At 35.0% G+C, this 17,417-nt stretch overlaps 1 protein-coding gene across 2 annotated transcripts; it reads right to left on the bottom strand.

The window, feature by feature from the left end:
* Positions 1-551: 551 nt before the first annotated feature.
* LOC142632254 (putative aquaporin TIP3-2) lies at positions 552-2,123 on the bottom strand. Of its 2 annotated transcripts, none has more exons than XM_075806682.1 (3): positions 1,811-2,123; positions 1,147-1,416; positions 552-1,058 (listed from the first exon to the last, which is right to left on the bottom strand). In XM_075806682.1, the coding sequence occupies exons 1-3, from the start codon at positions 1,938-1,940 to the stop codon at positions 688-690; spliced, it is 771 nt and encodes a 256-aa protein (XP_075662797.1). In that variant the 5' UTR covers positions 1,941-2,123; the 3' UTR covers positions 552-687. The 2 variants fall into 2 exon arrangements, with proteins under 2 accessions (XP_075662797.1, XP_075662796.1); XM_075806681.1 differs by having other exon boundaries at positions 552-1,074; positions 1,166-1,416.
* Positions 2,124-17,417: the final 15,294 nt, after the last annotated feature.

Below are 17,417 nucleotides of genomic sequence, written 5' to 3'. Positions count from 1 at the left end.
TATCTATATAGCAATAGAATAATTCTTGTACCGTACCAAAATACACAACTTTGGCCACAACTTGCCCATGTGGCAAGTTGTGGTTGGTGGAAGAGTGTTTCCACATAGACTCATCATCACTCTTCCACCAACCACAACTTGTCCATGCACCAACCACAACTTGTCACATGGACAAGTTGTGGCCAAAGTTGTGCATTTTGTTGTGGCACCAGAATTTTTTATATTAATATGGATTAGCATGACAGTCAGCCAACTTATTGGAATTAATTTAATTTTTTTGGGTGGCATAGCTGATTAAATCATTTTAAAATGAAAGAGTATATGATAGAACCAAATGACCTAGTTTATTTTAAACTCAAATATATGTAACATTGTTCTTAATAATTATCCCAACAAAAGAATTAAGTAATTATAATAACAGTAACATATATATATGATGCAACCGAAGAAAGGTTGGCATTTTATTAACAACTCACTAATTAAGTACAATACTATAGACATGCAACAGTTGCAGCTAATAAACAAACACATTAGGTTCCAACCAAAAAGAGGAAGAGGAAGAGGAAGATGATGAGGGAACGAAATAGATTAATAAAATGCAAACACACTTGTAACACAAGAAGAAAACAAGAGCAAGGTGGGGAAGACCACATGCAAATTTATTACAAAATAAACAAGAAGGGGGAACTAGTAATCTTCAGGAGCCAAAGGCTGGTGAGTGTGATGAGGGACCTCAGTTGGTATAACCATGTATTCATATATGAGTCCTGCCAGTGCACCTCCAATGAGTGGACCAACCCAATAGATCCAATGGTTGTCCCATCTCCAACCTACCAAAGCTGGTCCAAATGCCCTTGCAGGGTTCATTGATGCTCCATCAAATGGTCCACCTACAAGGATATTCGCCCCCACAATTAACCCAATTGCAAGAGGTGCAATTGTCCCCAAGCTACCTCTTTTGGGATCTATGGCAGTCGCATAAACCGTATACACCAACCCAAATGTCATCACGATCTCTAATATAAGACCATGCCACTCTCCCACCCCATGTGATACGTAAAATCCCACTGGTCTCTGAAATTTAATTAAAACGCAACAACATCAATATATAGTATATTAATAATGAAGGCCGATTCAGGGCATATATATATGTTGGTGTTTTTACCATGTTGGTGACGAGCCTGAGCAAGAGGGCCGCTACAATAGAACCCAAGAGCTGAGAAATCCAATAGTAGATGGCACGTACAACTGAGATCCTTCCGCCTAGGAGGGTGCCGAAGGTGACGGCGGGATTCACATGACCACCAGATACGTTTATACTGGCTGACACCGCTGCAAAAAGGGCTAGTGCATGTGCAAGTGCGATGGCTACTAGCTCTGACGCGCTATTGCCGCCTGTATCCCTGTAAATCTTGCCTACCAAATACACAAAATACATGCCCATGAATTATTTTATGAATTATTGATTCTTCCAAAAACTTAATGAATGAAAACTTATGATCATTTGGTGTAATTAATGCCATAATCATCTGTTTAAAAAGGATCCAATTTAAGTGAGAAGCAGAGTAGCTAGAGACAAGTTTTAAACTTATGATCATCTGTTGTAATATCATAATCATTTGTTCCAATATCATGATAGTCCCAAACTTAAATTACTAGGAAAAGATTATTTTAATAACTTAAATATTATTTTAATACATGCATGCACATCAGCATCAAGATCTTATATTTTAATTAACACTGCACGAAGCTTAGAGCAAGAAAAGAGTTAAAAGCTGAGCATGCATGTAGTGCAGAGTTGGAGATATACCAAGAGCTAGTAAAGAGCCTTCGCCAGCAAAGACAAAGATGAAAGTGGAAATGAATTCTGCTAAGGTGGCTCTGATGGAGTCAGGGTGGGTTGCCTCATCTGCCCTCCCAAACGCATATCTCCGGGGCATGCTGATGGTGGCACGGGATAATAATTAATTATTATTTAATTTTCTTTTGAAACCTTTCTAGACTAATAATCACTCTTTGACGACCAACCTCACTTTTGATGCAATATCTAGTTCTGATGATTAGGCTAGCTGCTCCTTTACTTCGTTAGTGACCTTGTTTACCAAATGAGAATTAGGGAAAGAGAAAATGAAATATGAGGAAGGCAAGGTGGATGAGAGCCTTTGCATGGCTGAAAAGTGGAGATGTTATAGCTTAAATTAGCCAAATTATACGGACACTTGGTGAGAACCGTAAGATGGTGTGGTAGAAGCTTGACACGTAGATGCACGACTTAGCTAGCTAGCTATTGATTTCAACTGGAACGGTCTCTTTCTATTTCTTCTTTCCAAAGTATAACCTACTATTCTATTCACCCAACTCTATTATCAGAAGTGAATGTGTTTGGACATACGCTTAACTTCATTCTAGACTGAATAAGGATCGGACTTATGTACCCAGTGCAACCTAGCTATATATATAGACCTAGACATCTTCATTTCAATCCCCACTAAGAGGGCATTTTGTTCTCCGTAATGTGTCAAATATTACAACAACATTACCGTAATGTCATTAATTACGTCTAGTTCATTTATTTGTAAGATAAACATTATGATAATGTAAGATTAATTATCAAGACATTTGCATTACTATAAATCATTGTAATGTGACTATCTTATTTTTTAAATTTTACACGTAAATCAGGAGTGGACAAAATATGGTGTTAACTATTAGGACATATGTGAATCATGTTAGGAATATATATCAATATTTTATATAATTGACTAATCCTTTGACAAAACGCACTTTACTTGTATTTGAGTAGATTTATGATGTGTTTAATACTTAAAGAAACAAGGTTTCAAGTTTAAGTGTTAAAACCATGTAAGTTTATTCAAGAATCAAGTGAAGAAGTATTGTTCATTAAAGCTCGACAACTAGTATCTATCATGACTTAAAAAGTTGTTTCAGCCCGAGGCTCGACAGCTTCTTGATAGATAGGGTATCTGTCGAGGTTTATAAAAATTAGATTTTCAATTCTGGTTTCATGCCAATCTGTGAATTTATGTTTGGGCTTTCTTTTCTCACAACTCTAAACATATATAAGGATTATTTTAAGAGTCGTCACAGAGAGCACAACTGCACAAGTGTAGAGAAAAGTGTTGTTTATGCAAATTGTGACCGAAAACCTAGTTTGCCCTAGTTCATCTTTCTTTTGACGAAATTGCTGTGTTTGTACACAGTAGGGTTTCGTGACCAAGCAACTTCGTGATCTTCATCGAGTGATGAACTGAAGAACTTTGCAGCTAACATCCTTCTCAAGTTGGTGATCAAGTCGCGTACTAGGATCCGCACATCTATTGGTTAGTCACGTACTGGGAGCCATGCAATATAAGGAGAGATTGTCACTACAAAACAAGTCCAATTGGGTATTGGGGTAATGGTTCAACTGTAGGTTGGTATAAGGTACTAGGATTTCTTTACTTGTAACCGCTTGTTGTGATAATAGTGAATTCTTGGGAGTGGTGACCTTAAAATCACCCGATGGAGTTTTTGCCTTGGTGGTTTCCCCATTCATAAACAAATCATTGTATCAACTTTATTTTTCGCTGCATTATATTTTAGTTGGTGATTTATTTGTGTTGCCACGTACATTGCATGTTAATTTGATTAATTAATAAACTTGATTAATTAATCAATTAATACATTACTAGGGATCAATACATTATTGGCCTATCAAGTGGTATAAAAGCAGGCACACTCTAATTAAGTTTTAATTTTTACTGTGTGATCCATTGACCCCTGTTGTCATGGATAGATGACAGTCTCTCATTATTCCTCCTTTATTTAATGGCACTAACTATGCATACTAAAAAGTACGCATGAGAGTTTTTTTGTAGTCTCTAGATGAGAAAATGTGGCAAACTGTGGAGATAGGCTGGACAAAGCCGAAGGAAGTGCCGGCCAACTGGGGAGATAGCAAGGCATTGAATGCTTTATTCAGTGAGGTCACAAATGAGGAGTTCAAGAAGATATCCTTTACATAAACTGCAAAGAAAGCATGAACCATTCTCCAAACAACCTATGAGGGAATCAAGGCTGTCAAGGATTCGAAGCTATAGAGGCTCACTACAAGCTTCAAAGAGATCAAGATGGAGGAGGATGAGTCGTTTAATAAGTTCTATACCAAGCTTAAGGACATAGTAAAGCCAGCCTTTAATCTTGGGGAAACCATTCCTGAACCCAAGATTGTGAGAAAGGTGCTCAGATCTCTGCTCGAGAGATTTCATGCCAAGATCACCGCTATTGAGGAATTAAAGGATATTGACAAGATTCCTTTGACAGAGCTGGTTGGTAATCTGCAGACCTATGAGTTAGGTTTGACGAGGATTGGAAAATCTAGTATGGGAAAGAGCATGGCACTGAAGGCCAAGAGCAGTGACACGGATGAGTTTTCCGATGATGAAGATTCTAACATGAAGTCCTACATCACCAGAAAATTCAAGAAGTTCATGAAGAATGCCAATGCAAAGGGCTTCGATAAGGACCGTAGGCAATCAAGTTCTTCTCAGTCTAAAAGCCAAGACAAAGGGAAGAAGGATGCTAGGGATGGCGGTCAGTACATTGTTCCCTCAAGACCCAAGTGTTTCGGGTGTTAAGGCTTCGGTTACATGAAACAAGAGTGTCCTACTTATCTCAAGTCCATTAGGAAAAGCAAGGCACTTGCTGCAACTTTGAGTGACACCAAACCTAAAGATGATTCTGAAAATAAAGATGACGGAATCCTAAATGCCTTCACTGCCACTGTCAATCCTACTGAGGGGATTGTAGAAGATGTGGATGAAGAAGAATTAATGGAGTCAAAGTTTGAGAAGATGGATGAACAAGATGACATCCACACTGCCTATGCAAAGGTATACAAGGTCTCGGAAAAGCATGAGAAGTTGTATAGGTTGACCACCAAGAAGCTCAGTGATATGGAGCTTGAATGAGAAGAACTCTCCACAAAGTTTGATGAAACCAATCAGACTATAGGAGCTGTTGTGAAATTTTAAAATACTCGCAAGTGTACGAACCATACCAAAGTATAGTTTGACAAGAACGAGGTCGAACCCACAAGGACTTGAATGAATGTAGGAAAATTAATTAAATCTTAACCAAATTAATCCTAATCTAGTTTAATAAAAATTGGTTGTTTTGAAATTAAATAAACTAAGCAAATAATAAAATTAAACAAATAGTTAAACTAAGCAAAAGATATAAAGCAATAAAAAGATGTAAACAATCAAGGGAAATGAATTAAGGTTTTGGAATCCACCTTATTAATTCATATCAGCACATATTTATGATCATTGATTTTTCCCAACTCACTACATGATAATCTAGAAATCAATCTTGCTATCATGGAAAATATTCTCATTAAAATCCTTATTTTAAAAATCAAAAGCATGTTCTTCTTCGCTTCTTAAGTATAAAATCAAATCATCAATTGTATCCGTAACCAAACAAATCACAAGATATATCCAATTCTAAAAATCAAATCATAAATTGTATCCATTGACTAACAAATCACAAGCGATATCTAATTTTATAATCAAGAATTAATAAACCAAGCATTCAATTAATTAAGACAAATCTTAAATCATAAGAAAAACATGATTGAACTCATATCTAAAATCTCATCTCAGTCAATTGATATGAAGCAAGAACAATTTAAATCATTAAAGAACAACTATTGTGGGAAAAATCAAATCACATAAATATTATTGATAATCCTTAACAATGTTTCATCCTCAACCCTAATTATAAATTTAACTACTCATAATAATTAAAATAAAACACAAGAATAAAATACTAAACATTAAACTAGACAAATAAAATAAAACTAACTGTCATGAAAGAAAACCAAAGAAGTAGCTGCACTCTCTATGTTCAGCCCCCAGCCCTAGCACTAGCCTCCTTAAATTTTGCCCTAAAGAGCCTTTAAATAGGTTAAGGAATCCTATTTCAAGTTGAATTCCCGTTTGGAGAAAATTCCAAATTTTTAGGTTTCACTTAACTGACGATTTTGACCCATTTAACATCATAATTCGGACTTTTGGTAAACTACAATGTTGTAGCCATTTAAGTTAACTTTCTATCCCAACTTGAATCATCTCGGTTGGACATCTGAGCCGAAAATTATGCCAAATATACTAACTGATGTGCAGGCTAGAATCCTTATCCGAATTGGACTTGGATTTGATGCAAATTTCCTTTGATTTCTTGCTCCAATTGGACTTAAATTTAATTGAGTTGGCCTTCTTTAACTTCATCATGGCCCTTGTAAATTTAAAGTTCATTAGCATTCTTCTTTGCACAAATCCACTTATTTAATTTCGTTCTCCTGCAAAAGACAAATTCACACAATAAGATTCAATTAAGCACAAAATTGATTATTCACCATTATTCCATAACCAAATATAAAATGCATGAATTAACTCAAAATAAGTATGATAATGCTTTTTAACAATGATATATATATATATATATATATATATATATATATATATATATATATATGCAAAATTAAGCTATTATCAATGCACATCAGGAGCACTGAGGTTTGAAAATAATTTCTTGGCTGAGAAGACCAAGAAGCTTGAAATGGAGCTATTTCAAGTTAGAGCTCAGTTGGAGAAGACTTCCAGTGCAAAGGTCGATGAGATGCTCAACCTTCAGAAATCTACTTTTGATCGAACCGGTTTAAGGTATGATTTCTCTTCTCCTAATATTGCTTCTTCCAGTACTATTGTTTTTGTTTCTCCTACTAATAATGTTGAATCTGAGAACAATAATGTGAAAAATGTGATAGCTAGTGAGAACATAGACAAGGGTAAATCTATCTTAGGAACACCCTCTAAGCTTGCTAAGAAAGAAACCAAAAACCCTAGGGCTAAGAAGAGTAATGCTCAAAAGTCTAAAGAGAAGAAGCAGCATCTCTGTCATCACTATGGAGCAACTGGACATACTCGACCTAATTGCTACAAGCGGCAAGCCATTCAACAAAGCAACAGTATGATCTCATCCAAAAACCTAAGTCAGTTTCCATCCTCTCTTGCTCCTCTTGGAGATCTCCTCAAATCCCTCATGTTCATTTCGAACTTAAACGGTTGTAATTCTTCCCCATCATCGCCGATTCAAGAGTTTGCCAAAAGGAAAGGTTCTCCCAAGGTGTGGAAGGAAAAAGGCTCCAAGTGATTTAGTCACTTTCTCTCTCTCTTCCCTTCTGGTTTTTGTTTTTGCATCACTTGTGTGTTTTACTTTCTTATTTTGAGTTAGTCTAATTTTTATGCATTGCTTTGCTTAACATGTTTTTGTTTGTTTGTTTTCAGTTTTTGTTTTATTTTGTTTTCCTCCACAAAAATAAAAAATAAAAAATACAAAAATAATGTGTTTGTGTACATTGGTACTTGTGTACCTTGAATGGCTAATGAAACAAAGTTTTCTAAACTTTATATTTCTTGTAGCTTAGATGAGCATCTCTATGCACAACTAAACAAGTGAGTTTTGTGACTCTTGTTTGTGATGAGTAAGATTAAGTTATCTCTTGTACTTAACACTCGTATCACTCTTTTTGACGAGAAAGACTAGAAAATCCTAAGAGAAAGGCATAAATAATCATCTCACCACTGGTGCCTGCCAATTATGAAATGACATCGGTATGCTTCAGTATAGCAAAAGTGTAATTTCAAAAGCTTAACATAATTGGGTATTTTTTTCTCTCTTTTGTATGCCCATGCATGATATGCTTAAAACAAAATATGCAAAGAAAAATTAAAGCAAAAAGAATCAAAATGCTTTAAAATATGATTGCAAGCATGTATTCTAGGAGATGTGAGAGTTATAAGATGTACCTCAAAGGTGATAGTCTCCATCAAGCAGTTTTGATCATGTGTAAGTCAAATTGATTTACTCATATCTCAAATCGTCGTAACATATAAACACATGCAATCTTGTGATATTTCTCACACACAACACGCAATATTCTTTGCTACTTTTGATACATGTGCAGGTACAATGTGATTTGACCATCACAAGGAATACATGTGTTAATGTATGCCCACTAAACTGTCTTGACTTGCTTTTTAAATATAAAATTGGTTAGACATGTTTAGTGTGTGTGTGTGTGTGTTTTGGATCTAAAAGCATGATCTTTTTCTAGATGAAAGATGTTTTTAAGAGCTTAAAATGTTGGTTGGATCCTTGGTTAAGTAGCATGTTTGATTACATTCATGTCTGTATTTTTCTCTTCCTTGAAAAACTGTTTTTAAGCAATCTCGATAGCTCCTCGACACCTTTCGACAGCTAGGCTATCTATTGAGATCTTCAGCTTCTTTCTATCGCAATCTCGATAGCTTCTTGATAGCTCTTCGATCCATCGAGAAAGTATCTATCTCCTCGATCCATTGAGAAAGTATCTATCTCCTCGATCCATTGAGAAAGTTTCTGTCTCCTCGATAGATGCTCGATAGCTCCTCGATCCATTGAGCTTCTTTGCTGTGGAAACCTTTGGACAGATCCTCGATAGCTTCTTCAAGCCTTTTTAATCCTCAACACCTCTCGATCAATTGAGAATTAAGAGATTCTATATATAGGATCTATGCGATTCCAGGTTCATTTCTCCTCGATCCTTTCTACCCTCTCATATTTCCAAACACCTCTCTCTCACTCTAAACTTCATCCTCAAAGGTTTTTCGGCCTAAAGATCATCTTATTTCATCTGGTATGATCTTTTTCACTTATTCTATCATGCATTTCATGTTTTCTGACCTAACTTTTGGGAGTTCTGAGAAATTTTGGGGTTTTTCAAAATTAATGAAGTTTTTGTGAAATTTTTGGGATAGATCTTGCTTAAATGTTTTTAAATCATCATGCATTGCATCACATTAGCATTATAATAATGTTTCATGCATTTTAAATGTGTATTTACTTTGTTGCAAACTTGTGTGCCAATAGGTTTAGATTGGGCTGAGCCCATGATGTTTTTAATTTTGCATGTCACATGTTCATGCATATGTACCTTCATTTCTTTATATTCTTATATTGATCTGTGTTGGCGCTTTTCTACATCTCTCTCTCTCTCTCTCGGATAGTTGCTCTATGGCACCTAAACGGAAATCTACTCCAACCCGGAACCCTCTTTGTTCCAGGGCATCGTATTCTGATTCTACCCCCTCTCACATTTGGTTCCATGTTCATAAAGTTCACAAGGACTTTTCAGAGAACTTTTCTAGACGAGGCATTCATTCGGAACGCCAAGTCATTTTATCAGACTTCTCCGATACTGACCTACCCACTGTCATTCACAGTAAGGGTTGGAAGTCACTGTGAGGCGTCTCGGTCACTTGTCTATCCGTGATCATTCAGGAGTTCTACTCCAACATGCACGAATTTGATTATTCAGTACCTCTCTTTGTTATTCGCGTTCGAGGTATGTGCATTGTGGTCACTCCGGATATTGTATCCGAGATGCTCTACGTCCCAAAGGTAGTGCATCCTGACTACCCCAACCGTGATCATCTTAAGACTGTGACTAAAGACAAGTTTATGTCTTCTTTTTTTGAGCGACCTTCTGATTGGGGTGATCGTCAGTACACCCCTTGCTCGGCCTTTGCTAAAGGTCTGAGATTCCTTAATATGGTGATGACTTTTGTTTTACATCCTTTGTCTCACTATAACTCTATCATAAAGCCCCATGCTCAGTTTTTGCTATCCCTCCTAGAGCATATCTATTTGACTTCCCCTCTCACTTCATTCTATCCCTTATAGATGTCTATAGGGATACAACGACCTGTGATAAGCTCATTTTTTCTTCGGCTATCACGTGGATCATTCGCCATTTTTCTGTCTCCTATCTCGAGTCGGACCACTTTTCTATCATGTGTGCCATAGACGCTGCTACCGTTAAACGGAGCGAGGCGCAGCTACGATTGAGACGGCCCGGGGCGGTGATTCCTCCAGCTTCTACAGCTCCATCCACCTCTGCTCCTTCTTCTGCAGGTGGGGTGACTCTTAAGGACATCATGGCACAGCTTGTGCTCATGGATGCTCGCCTTGACACTTTCAGTGATGAGTTGTGTCAGGTGAACACCTATGTTGGTCATATCGCCCGAAGACAGGTTGTCATGGGTGGTTTCATTGTTGCTTCCTCTCCATCTCCACCAGCTTCAAAGGATAAGAGTGATGATGGCTCTGGCAGTGATAATGCTAATGAGGACGATGCTGCTAGCTCACCCAGTGATGATGAGATGTCTACTTGATATACTTACCCTTTGTCACTCGTGACAAAAAGGGGAAATAGTTTTGGATATGAGAGTATTCATACTCATAAGGGGAGGGTTCGTATAGGAGATTTTTGTTAGGGAGAGTGTCTATATTTTTGGAGGGATGTAGTGAGGACTTATGTATCGTTTTCTTTTCTTTTCTTTCTATTTTAGATACATTGTTCATGTACCTTTGGTTTTATGACCACTTTGTGATAGCAAACCTTGTACTTGTTGATGATATATATACATTTGAGGTTGTTATTACAATTCTTCCACCTATCTCTACATGTGTTGTTTCTTTTCTCTCTTTATGCACATGCTTCTTATATGTTGTATGCAATCTTTTATTTCTGTCTCACACTAAGATGCCTTAATGAGTTTTGTTTAAAGTGTTTTAGAAATACAGGTTGTCAAAGTCTTCCTTGCCATGAACTCTCTTCTTGCAAAAATTTTCAAGAATTTGTGTTAGGATAGATTTTATTGTATTCAACAAGTGAATATGAAATGAGTGATTTATGACTTCTCTCATATGTTCATTTGTTTGTTGTGGTTTTGTCACAGATTACCAAAGAGGGAGATTGTTAGGACATATGTGAATCATGTTAGGAACATATCTCAATATTTTATGTAATTGGCTAATCTTTTAACAAAATGCAATTTACTTGTATTTGGGTAGATTTAGGATGTGTTTAATACTTCAAGAAACAAGGTTTCAAGTTCAAGTGTTAAAGCCATGCAAGTCTGTCCAAGAATCAAGTGAAAAAGTGTTGTTCATTGAAGCTCGACAGCTAGTATCTAACGAGGCTTAAAAAACTGTTTCAGCCCAAGGCTCAACAGCTTCTCAATAGATAGGGTATCTGTCGAGGTTTATGAAAATCAAATTTTCAGTTCTAATTTCATGTCAATCCGTGAATGTATGTTTGGGCTTTCTTTTCTCACAACCCTAAACATATATAAGGATTATTTTAAGGGTTGTCACAGAGAGCACCATTGCACAACTGTGGACCAAAGTGTTGTTCATGCAAATTGTAACCGGAAACTTAGTTTGCCCTAGTTCATCTTTCTCTTGACGAAGCTGCTGTGTGTGTACACTATAGGGTTTTATGACCAAGAAACTTCATGATTTTCATCGAGTGATGAACTGAAGAACTTTGCAGCCAACATCCTTCTCAAGTTAGTGATCAAGTTGCGTACTAGGATCCGCGCATCTATTGGTTAGTCACGTATTGGGAGATGTGCAATACAATGAGAGATTGTCACTACAAAACAAATCCAATTGAGTATTGGGGTAAGGGTTCAATTGTAGGTTGGTATAAGGTACTGGGATTCCTTTACTTGTAATCGCTTGTTGTGATAATAGTAAATTCTCGAGAATGGGGACCTTAATATCACCCAGTGGGGCTTTTGTCTCGGAGGTTTTCCCCATTCATAAACAAATTACCGTGTCAACTTTATTTTCCGCTGCATTATATTTTAGTTGGTGATTTGTTTGTACTGCCACGTACATTGCATGTTAATTTGATTAATTAATAAATTTGGGTAATTAATCAATTAATACATCACTAGGGGTCAATACATTCTTGGTTTATCATTAACAATTGCCCCTTATTTGTTTGATATTTTGATTGCAATGAGAAATATTAGACAAAGAACAAGACGGAGTATTTTGTTACCCCCAATTTTTGTGCAATAATGGTACTACACGTGGACCAAGATCTTGGGCTGAGCCGTTGAACTGCCAATAAAATTTGATTGCTTTGGTTTCAGGTATTTTAGGTCAGTTTAAAAGTTTGGCGAAACTGCACTATTGGTCCCTGAAGTTTACCCTGTGTGCTCAATTGGTCCCTCAAGTTTGAAGCGAGCACAATTAGTCCATTAAGTTTTAAAACTGAGTTCTATTGGTCTTTTTATTAACTACTGTTAACGGTGTTACTTACGTGGCTAATGGAACAATGACTTGACATTTTTTAATGACGTGGAATGTTTTTAATTAAAAAAATTTTAAAAAATAATTTCCACATTAGATGAAATTGAAAAGCATTGACTTGATTAAAAACAAATCTGATATTTGTTTAACTTAAGGCACGACGGAGAGAGAGAAGGGGAAGAGAGATTGACAGCCACAAGCCTAACCGCCGGTGGAAACCAAATCCCTAGCCGCCGCAGATGCAGACCTTTCTCTTCCCTCAATTTTCTCTCACGGAGGATAAAAAAAAATGCTTAAATTTTCTAAAAGACGAAAGAAAATCCTTGTTTGGCTGCTTAGAAAGAAAGAAAGCTCATGAAACTCAAAAGAAAATCAAAATCCACCTTCAAAAAACGCTACGAACCAGCACTTATAGACCTACAACTACATCAAGAAAGAAAGAAAGCAAGAGGCACATTTTCTTTTTATTTTCTTCTGTTAATTTTTCTCGAGAAACCAAACAGAGAGAGAGAGAGAGAGAGAGGGAGAAATGACCGTAGGCTTGGTGGGATCGGAGGAGACAAGATGTAGGCGATGGCGGTCGCACGACTAGGGATTTGGTATCCACCGGCGGCGGCTAGGCTTGGGTTTGGTCTCCACCGGCGGCAGCTAGGGATTTGGTTTCCACCGGCAGCTAGGCTTGTGGCTGTCAATCTCTCTCTTCCCCTTCTCTCTCTCCGTCGTGCCTTAAGTTAAACAAATATTAGATTTGTTTTAATCAGGTCAATGCTTTTTCAATTTCATCAAATGCGGAAATTTTTTTTTTTTTTTAATTTCTTACTTAAAGACATTCCACGTCATTAAAAAAATGTCAAATCATTGTTCCGTTAGCCATGTAAGTAACACCGTTAACAGCAGTTAGTAAAAGGACCAATACAACTCAGTTTTAAAACTTAAGGGACTAATTGTGCTCGTTTCAAACTTGAGGGACCAATTGCGCATACATGGTAAACTTCAAGGACCAATAATGCAGTTTCGCCTAAAAGTTTCTTAGCATTTTGGTCATTTAGAGGTTTTGAGGGTATTTTGGTCATTATATACATTTCAGGGTATTTTGGGCCATTTAAAGGTCTCAGGGGTATTTTGGTCATTTCAATGGTTTTGAGTATTTTTGGTAATTTGATAGGTTTCAAGAGTATTTTGGTCATTTTGGAAATTTTAAGATATTTTTGGTCATTCTAGAAGTTTCAAGATTATTTTGGCCATTATGGAAGTTTTTAAGGAGTATTTTGGTCTTTTCAGATATTTCATATATTTTAGGTTAGTTTAAAATTTTAGAGGGATTTTTGGTCATTTAGAGGTTTTGGGGTATTTTGGTCATTTTGATGCATTTGGGGTAATTTTGGAGGTTTTAGGATATTTTTGGTCGTTTTAGAGGTTTTGGGTATTTTGGTCATTTTTTTAGAGTTCAAGTGTATTTTTGATGTTTTAGGTGTAATTTGGTTATCTTAGGTCTTCCAAGGGTATTTTGTTGTTCAAGAGAAATTTTTGCATTTTTAAGTGTTGAGACTATTTCCAATCAAGTATAGGAATGTTACATTATTGGATTATGATAGGAATCTAATTAATGAACCAAACACCTTAATCTTATCTTATATTGTTGTAATGTGGTTTCATGTATCAAATATTTCATGAATTTAACATTGCAATGTAATGTAACATCAAGCTAATCAAATGCCCCTTACGAATTAATTCCCTTAGTAAGGATTCCCAAAAATAAATACATAAATAAGTTTTGTGAAAAAGAAAGCATCAAATAAATATATAATTAATTTCTAGTAAATAAATTTATATCAAAATTTATTTAGAGATATCAAAAAAAAAAATTTATTATAATCTTTTAATATTTGGTTGCTTAACCTAATGAATAGTGATTTTTTATAGTTATATTGTGTTGCTTTTATCATTTCATTGAGTAATGTAAATTATGTAATGAATTATGAATATGTCTTTATTTATGTAGGTTGAGAGTAAAAGATAGTTTTATGATTATATGAAACTGTGAATACAAATTCTTTGTCTCTATGTTCCACTTTGCTCCATCAATCAAAACTTGCCAATTTTTTTAAAACTCTAATTATTTTATAATGAAGAAAGTCAAATGAATACATGATAAATTGTGATTGGTTGAGCATAAAATGGGACAAAGGATTTGTGTTTGTAATACATTTTATAATCAGCTTCTATTTCTCTACACTTTATTTATTTTTTATTCTACTTATTGTAATTAAATAGATAGAGTTTTTGGTTGTATCTAATTTATATCGAAAAAAGTGAGCGGATTTGGATTTTTTTTTTTTATCTATTTTAAATTTGGATTGTTAGATAGGCTTGAATTGATTTTTTTTTTTTTTTGTATTTTAATAATTGTACTATTATTGGGTCGAAAGATTATTTGCTGGATTGAGTTGATGATTTTTTTTTTTTTTTTTGGGTTGAGGTGACTATTTTTTTTTTGAGAAAATGATAAGAGTAAAAAAAAAAAAGTAAATATAGTATAATTTCAATAGGTTTGTGAAGGGAAAAACACTATAAAACTGAAAATAATTTTTTTGTTGGATTTGAATTTTTTTTATAAAAAAAAAAAAAAAAAAAAAAGCAATTCAAGAAAAAAAAAATTGTACCTAGTGTCCAAAACTCCCAATTTTTTTTTTTTTCTAAAAAAAAAGCTCTTAACTTGTCCAATACCCAACATCAATCTCATTTAAACAAAGTAAAACCCAAAGTAAACCAACACTGCCAAATAAAAAAGAGAGAGAGAATTTGGGGAATTTTGATACCAAAGAAGGAGAGAGAACTTATCATGTAATAATAATAATAAAAAGATTATTTTTAACGAGTGTCCTAAGAGTACATGTCAAAATTAGTAACGGCTTGACTATCACAGTGTGCACTTTTCAAAAAATAAAATACACATGTAAATGCACAAATTCAGAGATTGTGTGTGTGTGTGTGTTTTTTTTTTTTTTTTTTTTTGGAAATATGTGTATAGTTTGAATTTATCTTAAAAATATATATATAATTACACCCTTAGGGAATTCGTTAACAAAATCCTTAAAAAAATATATATCTCTTTATTATTCTGTTAAACAAGAAAATTGATGAAAGTTGACAAAGGGACCAATAATGCTAAATTTTAGTTTAGTTGTCAACATAGTGCAACCCTTATCTTTTACTCAGACTTGGGATTAGTTATGAACTAAATATATAACACATGCAAAGTTTATAAATAAGAGTGTAACTAAACTTTACATAGTCAGTCAATCTAAAGTAACAATCCTCTAATTTTTTTATTAGAAAAGAAAACCCATTTTTCTAAGGTTTGAAATGCAAAATTACTACTCATTTTATTAGCATCTCTTTTTTATTTTGTAATATTTATATTAGACTAGTTGTAAATCGGTCAAAAACAGAGTCTAGGAGGATACTTTAGGGTCTATTCGATTAGAGGAGTGGAAAAGTGGAATGATGGAAAATATTTAGTTTTCCCTCTTGTGTGTTTGGTTGGAAGGGTGGAAAAGTCGGAAGGTGGAAAACTATTTTGTTTGGTTGGAGAAAAAAATGGAAAGATGGAAAATGTAATTATAGAAATTGACTATTATACCCTTGTTACATAATATGTAAGAAATAGATTTATTTGTACTCATTACATAATATAAAATTTATCACATCATATATATAAATTATTATTTTTATTTTTATTATTATAATGTAAAAATTATAATAGTGTACATATAAAATTAATTGGGCAAAAAATTTTGTAACCAGCAAAAAGGTGGTTACAAAATCAGGTCACGTTGAGAGAGAGAGAGAGAGAAGAGAACCTTGAAAAAAAATAGATCAGGTCACGTTGAAAAGAGAGAGAGAGAGAGAGAGAGAGAGAGAGAGAAGAGATCATTGAAAAAAAATAGATCAGGTCACGTTAAAAAAAAAAAAAAAAGGTGGGTAGAGGGCATTTTTGTAAAAGTGCTACTATAGCACTTTTCTCCCCAAATTTTCCTCCCGATTTGGGAGAAAAAAAATGTGGACCCAAAGAGAAAACTTTCTCCCAGATTTTCTCTCCCTATTTTCCTTTCCCAACCGAACAGTGGGAAACAACATTTTCCACCCTATTTTTCTCTCTATTTTCCATCCTCCCTATTTTCACCCCAAACGAATGAACCATTAGTTTTGTTTTCCTAGTGATGAAAAAAAGAAAAGAAAAGAAAAATTCTTCAGTCATCAGTAATGGCTGTTTGTGTCTCTAAGATCAGATGGATGGGAGGAGAAACTCTAGAAGATAGAAACCAGCTCAGTCTTCCAAGACCGAACCAGTTTTCCGTTTGTTTTTATTATTATTATTTTATGAAAGATGCGACGTCCACAATATTTTTACAATATTTTCATAACAAATTATAAGTAGTTAGTTGTTATTGGTTCAAATTTGAACCTAATACTAAGATTATTTTTTTGCCCTAACAATAACAATGACTTACTTGCCACTTAAGATTTATTGTGAAAATATTGTGAACATATCATTTCTCATATTTTATTTCTGGAACCGCCTTTATTTATTTTCTTAAAAAAAAATTTCCACCTATAAAATCCGAACCGCAATAAGATTAGCGACCGTTGTTTGAAAGAGAACAGCGAAGCGTAGCGTAGTTTCAAAATTATTCGACCGTTGCTATTGAACCCTTAAAGAATTTTTTGTTGTTGTTCCAATTAGATCTTTTCCACCATGAGATTTCAGAATGCTTTTTATTCTGGTATGGTCAGAGTAATGAAGGGAATGAGAAAGAAGGAGATGGAGAGTGATAGTGGCAGTGAGGAAGGGTTGTGGTGGTCTAGAGGGTCATTCATCGGGGAAAGAACCTTTGTCTCTCTCTCTGTGTATATTGCAAAACCCACTTTGGAAATTACATGCTTTCCCTCAAATCTGCCACTGAAGGCCCTTTTTCTATATCTCTGTTGAATGAGAAAAGAATTCTTGATGCACTGACTGGCTGTCCTCATGTAATTCAGTCCTTTGCTTTAGATATCACTGCCACTAAGAAAGGGGACACTGTCTACAATCTATTTCTGGAATTTGCTTCGGGAGGAAGCCTTTTGTGGATTTAATTGAAAATTACTGTGCTTTTGGTTCTCCCATGCCCGACTGCCTTGTTAGCCAATAGACACGCTCT

Source organism: Castanea sativa, chromosome 4 (assembly GCF_040712315.1).
Source record: "Castanea sativa cultivar Marrone di Chiusa Pesio chromosome 4, ASM4071231v1".
Lineage (NCBI taxonomy): Eukaryota > Viridiplantae > Streptophyta > Magnoliopsida > Fagales > Fagaceae > Castanea > Castanea sativa.
This window is presented reverse-complemented; position numbering and strand designations above follow the sequence as displayed.

What these genes read in the sequence shown, in the direction of transcription:
- LOC142632254 (XM_075806682.1), bottom strand. Translation starts at nt 1,940, where the DNA reads ATGCCCCGGAGATATGCGTTTGGGAGGGCAGATGAGGCAACCCACCCT. An exon ending in AGGCTCTTTACTAGCTCTTG is followed by an intron (nt 1,417 to 1,810) that starts GTATATCTCCAA and finishes TGTATTTGGTAG; the next exon opens with GCAAGATTTACAGGGATACA. An exon ending in GGTAAAAACACCAACATATA is followed by an intron (nt 1,059 to 1,146) that starts TATATGCCCTGA and finishes CAGTGGGATTTT; the next exon opens with ACGTATCACATGGGGTGGGA.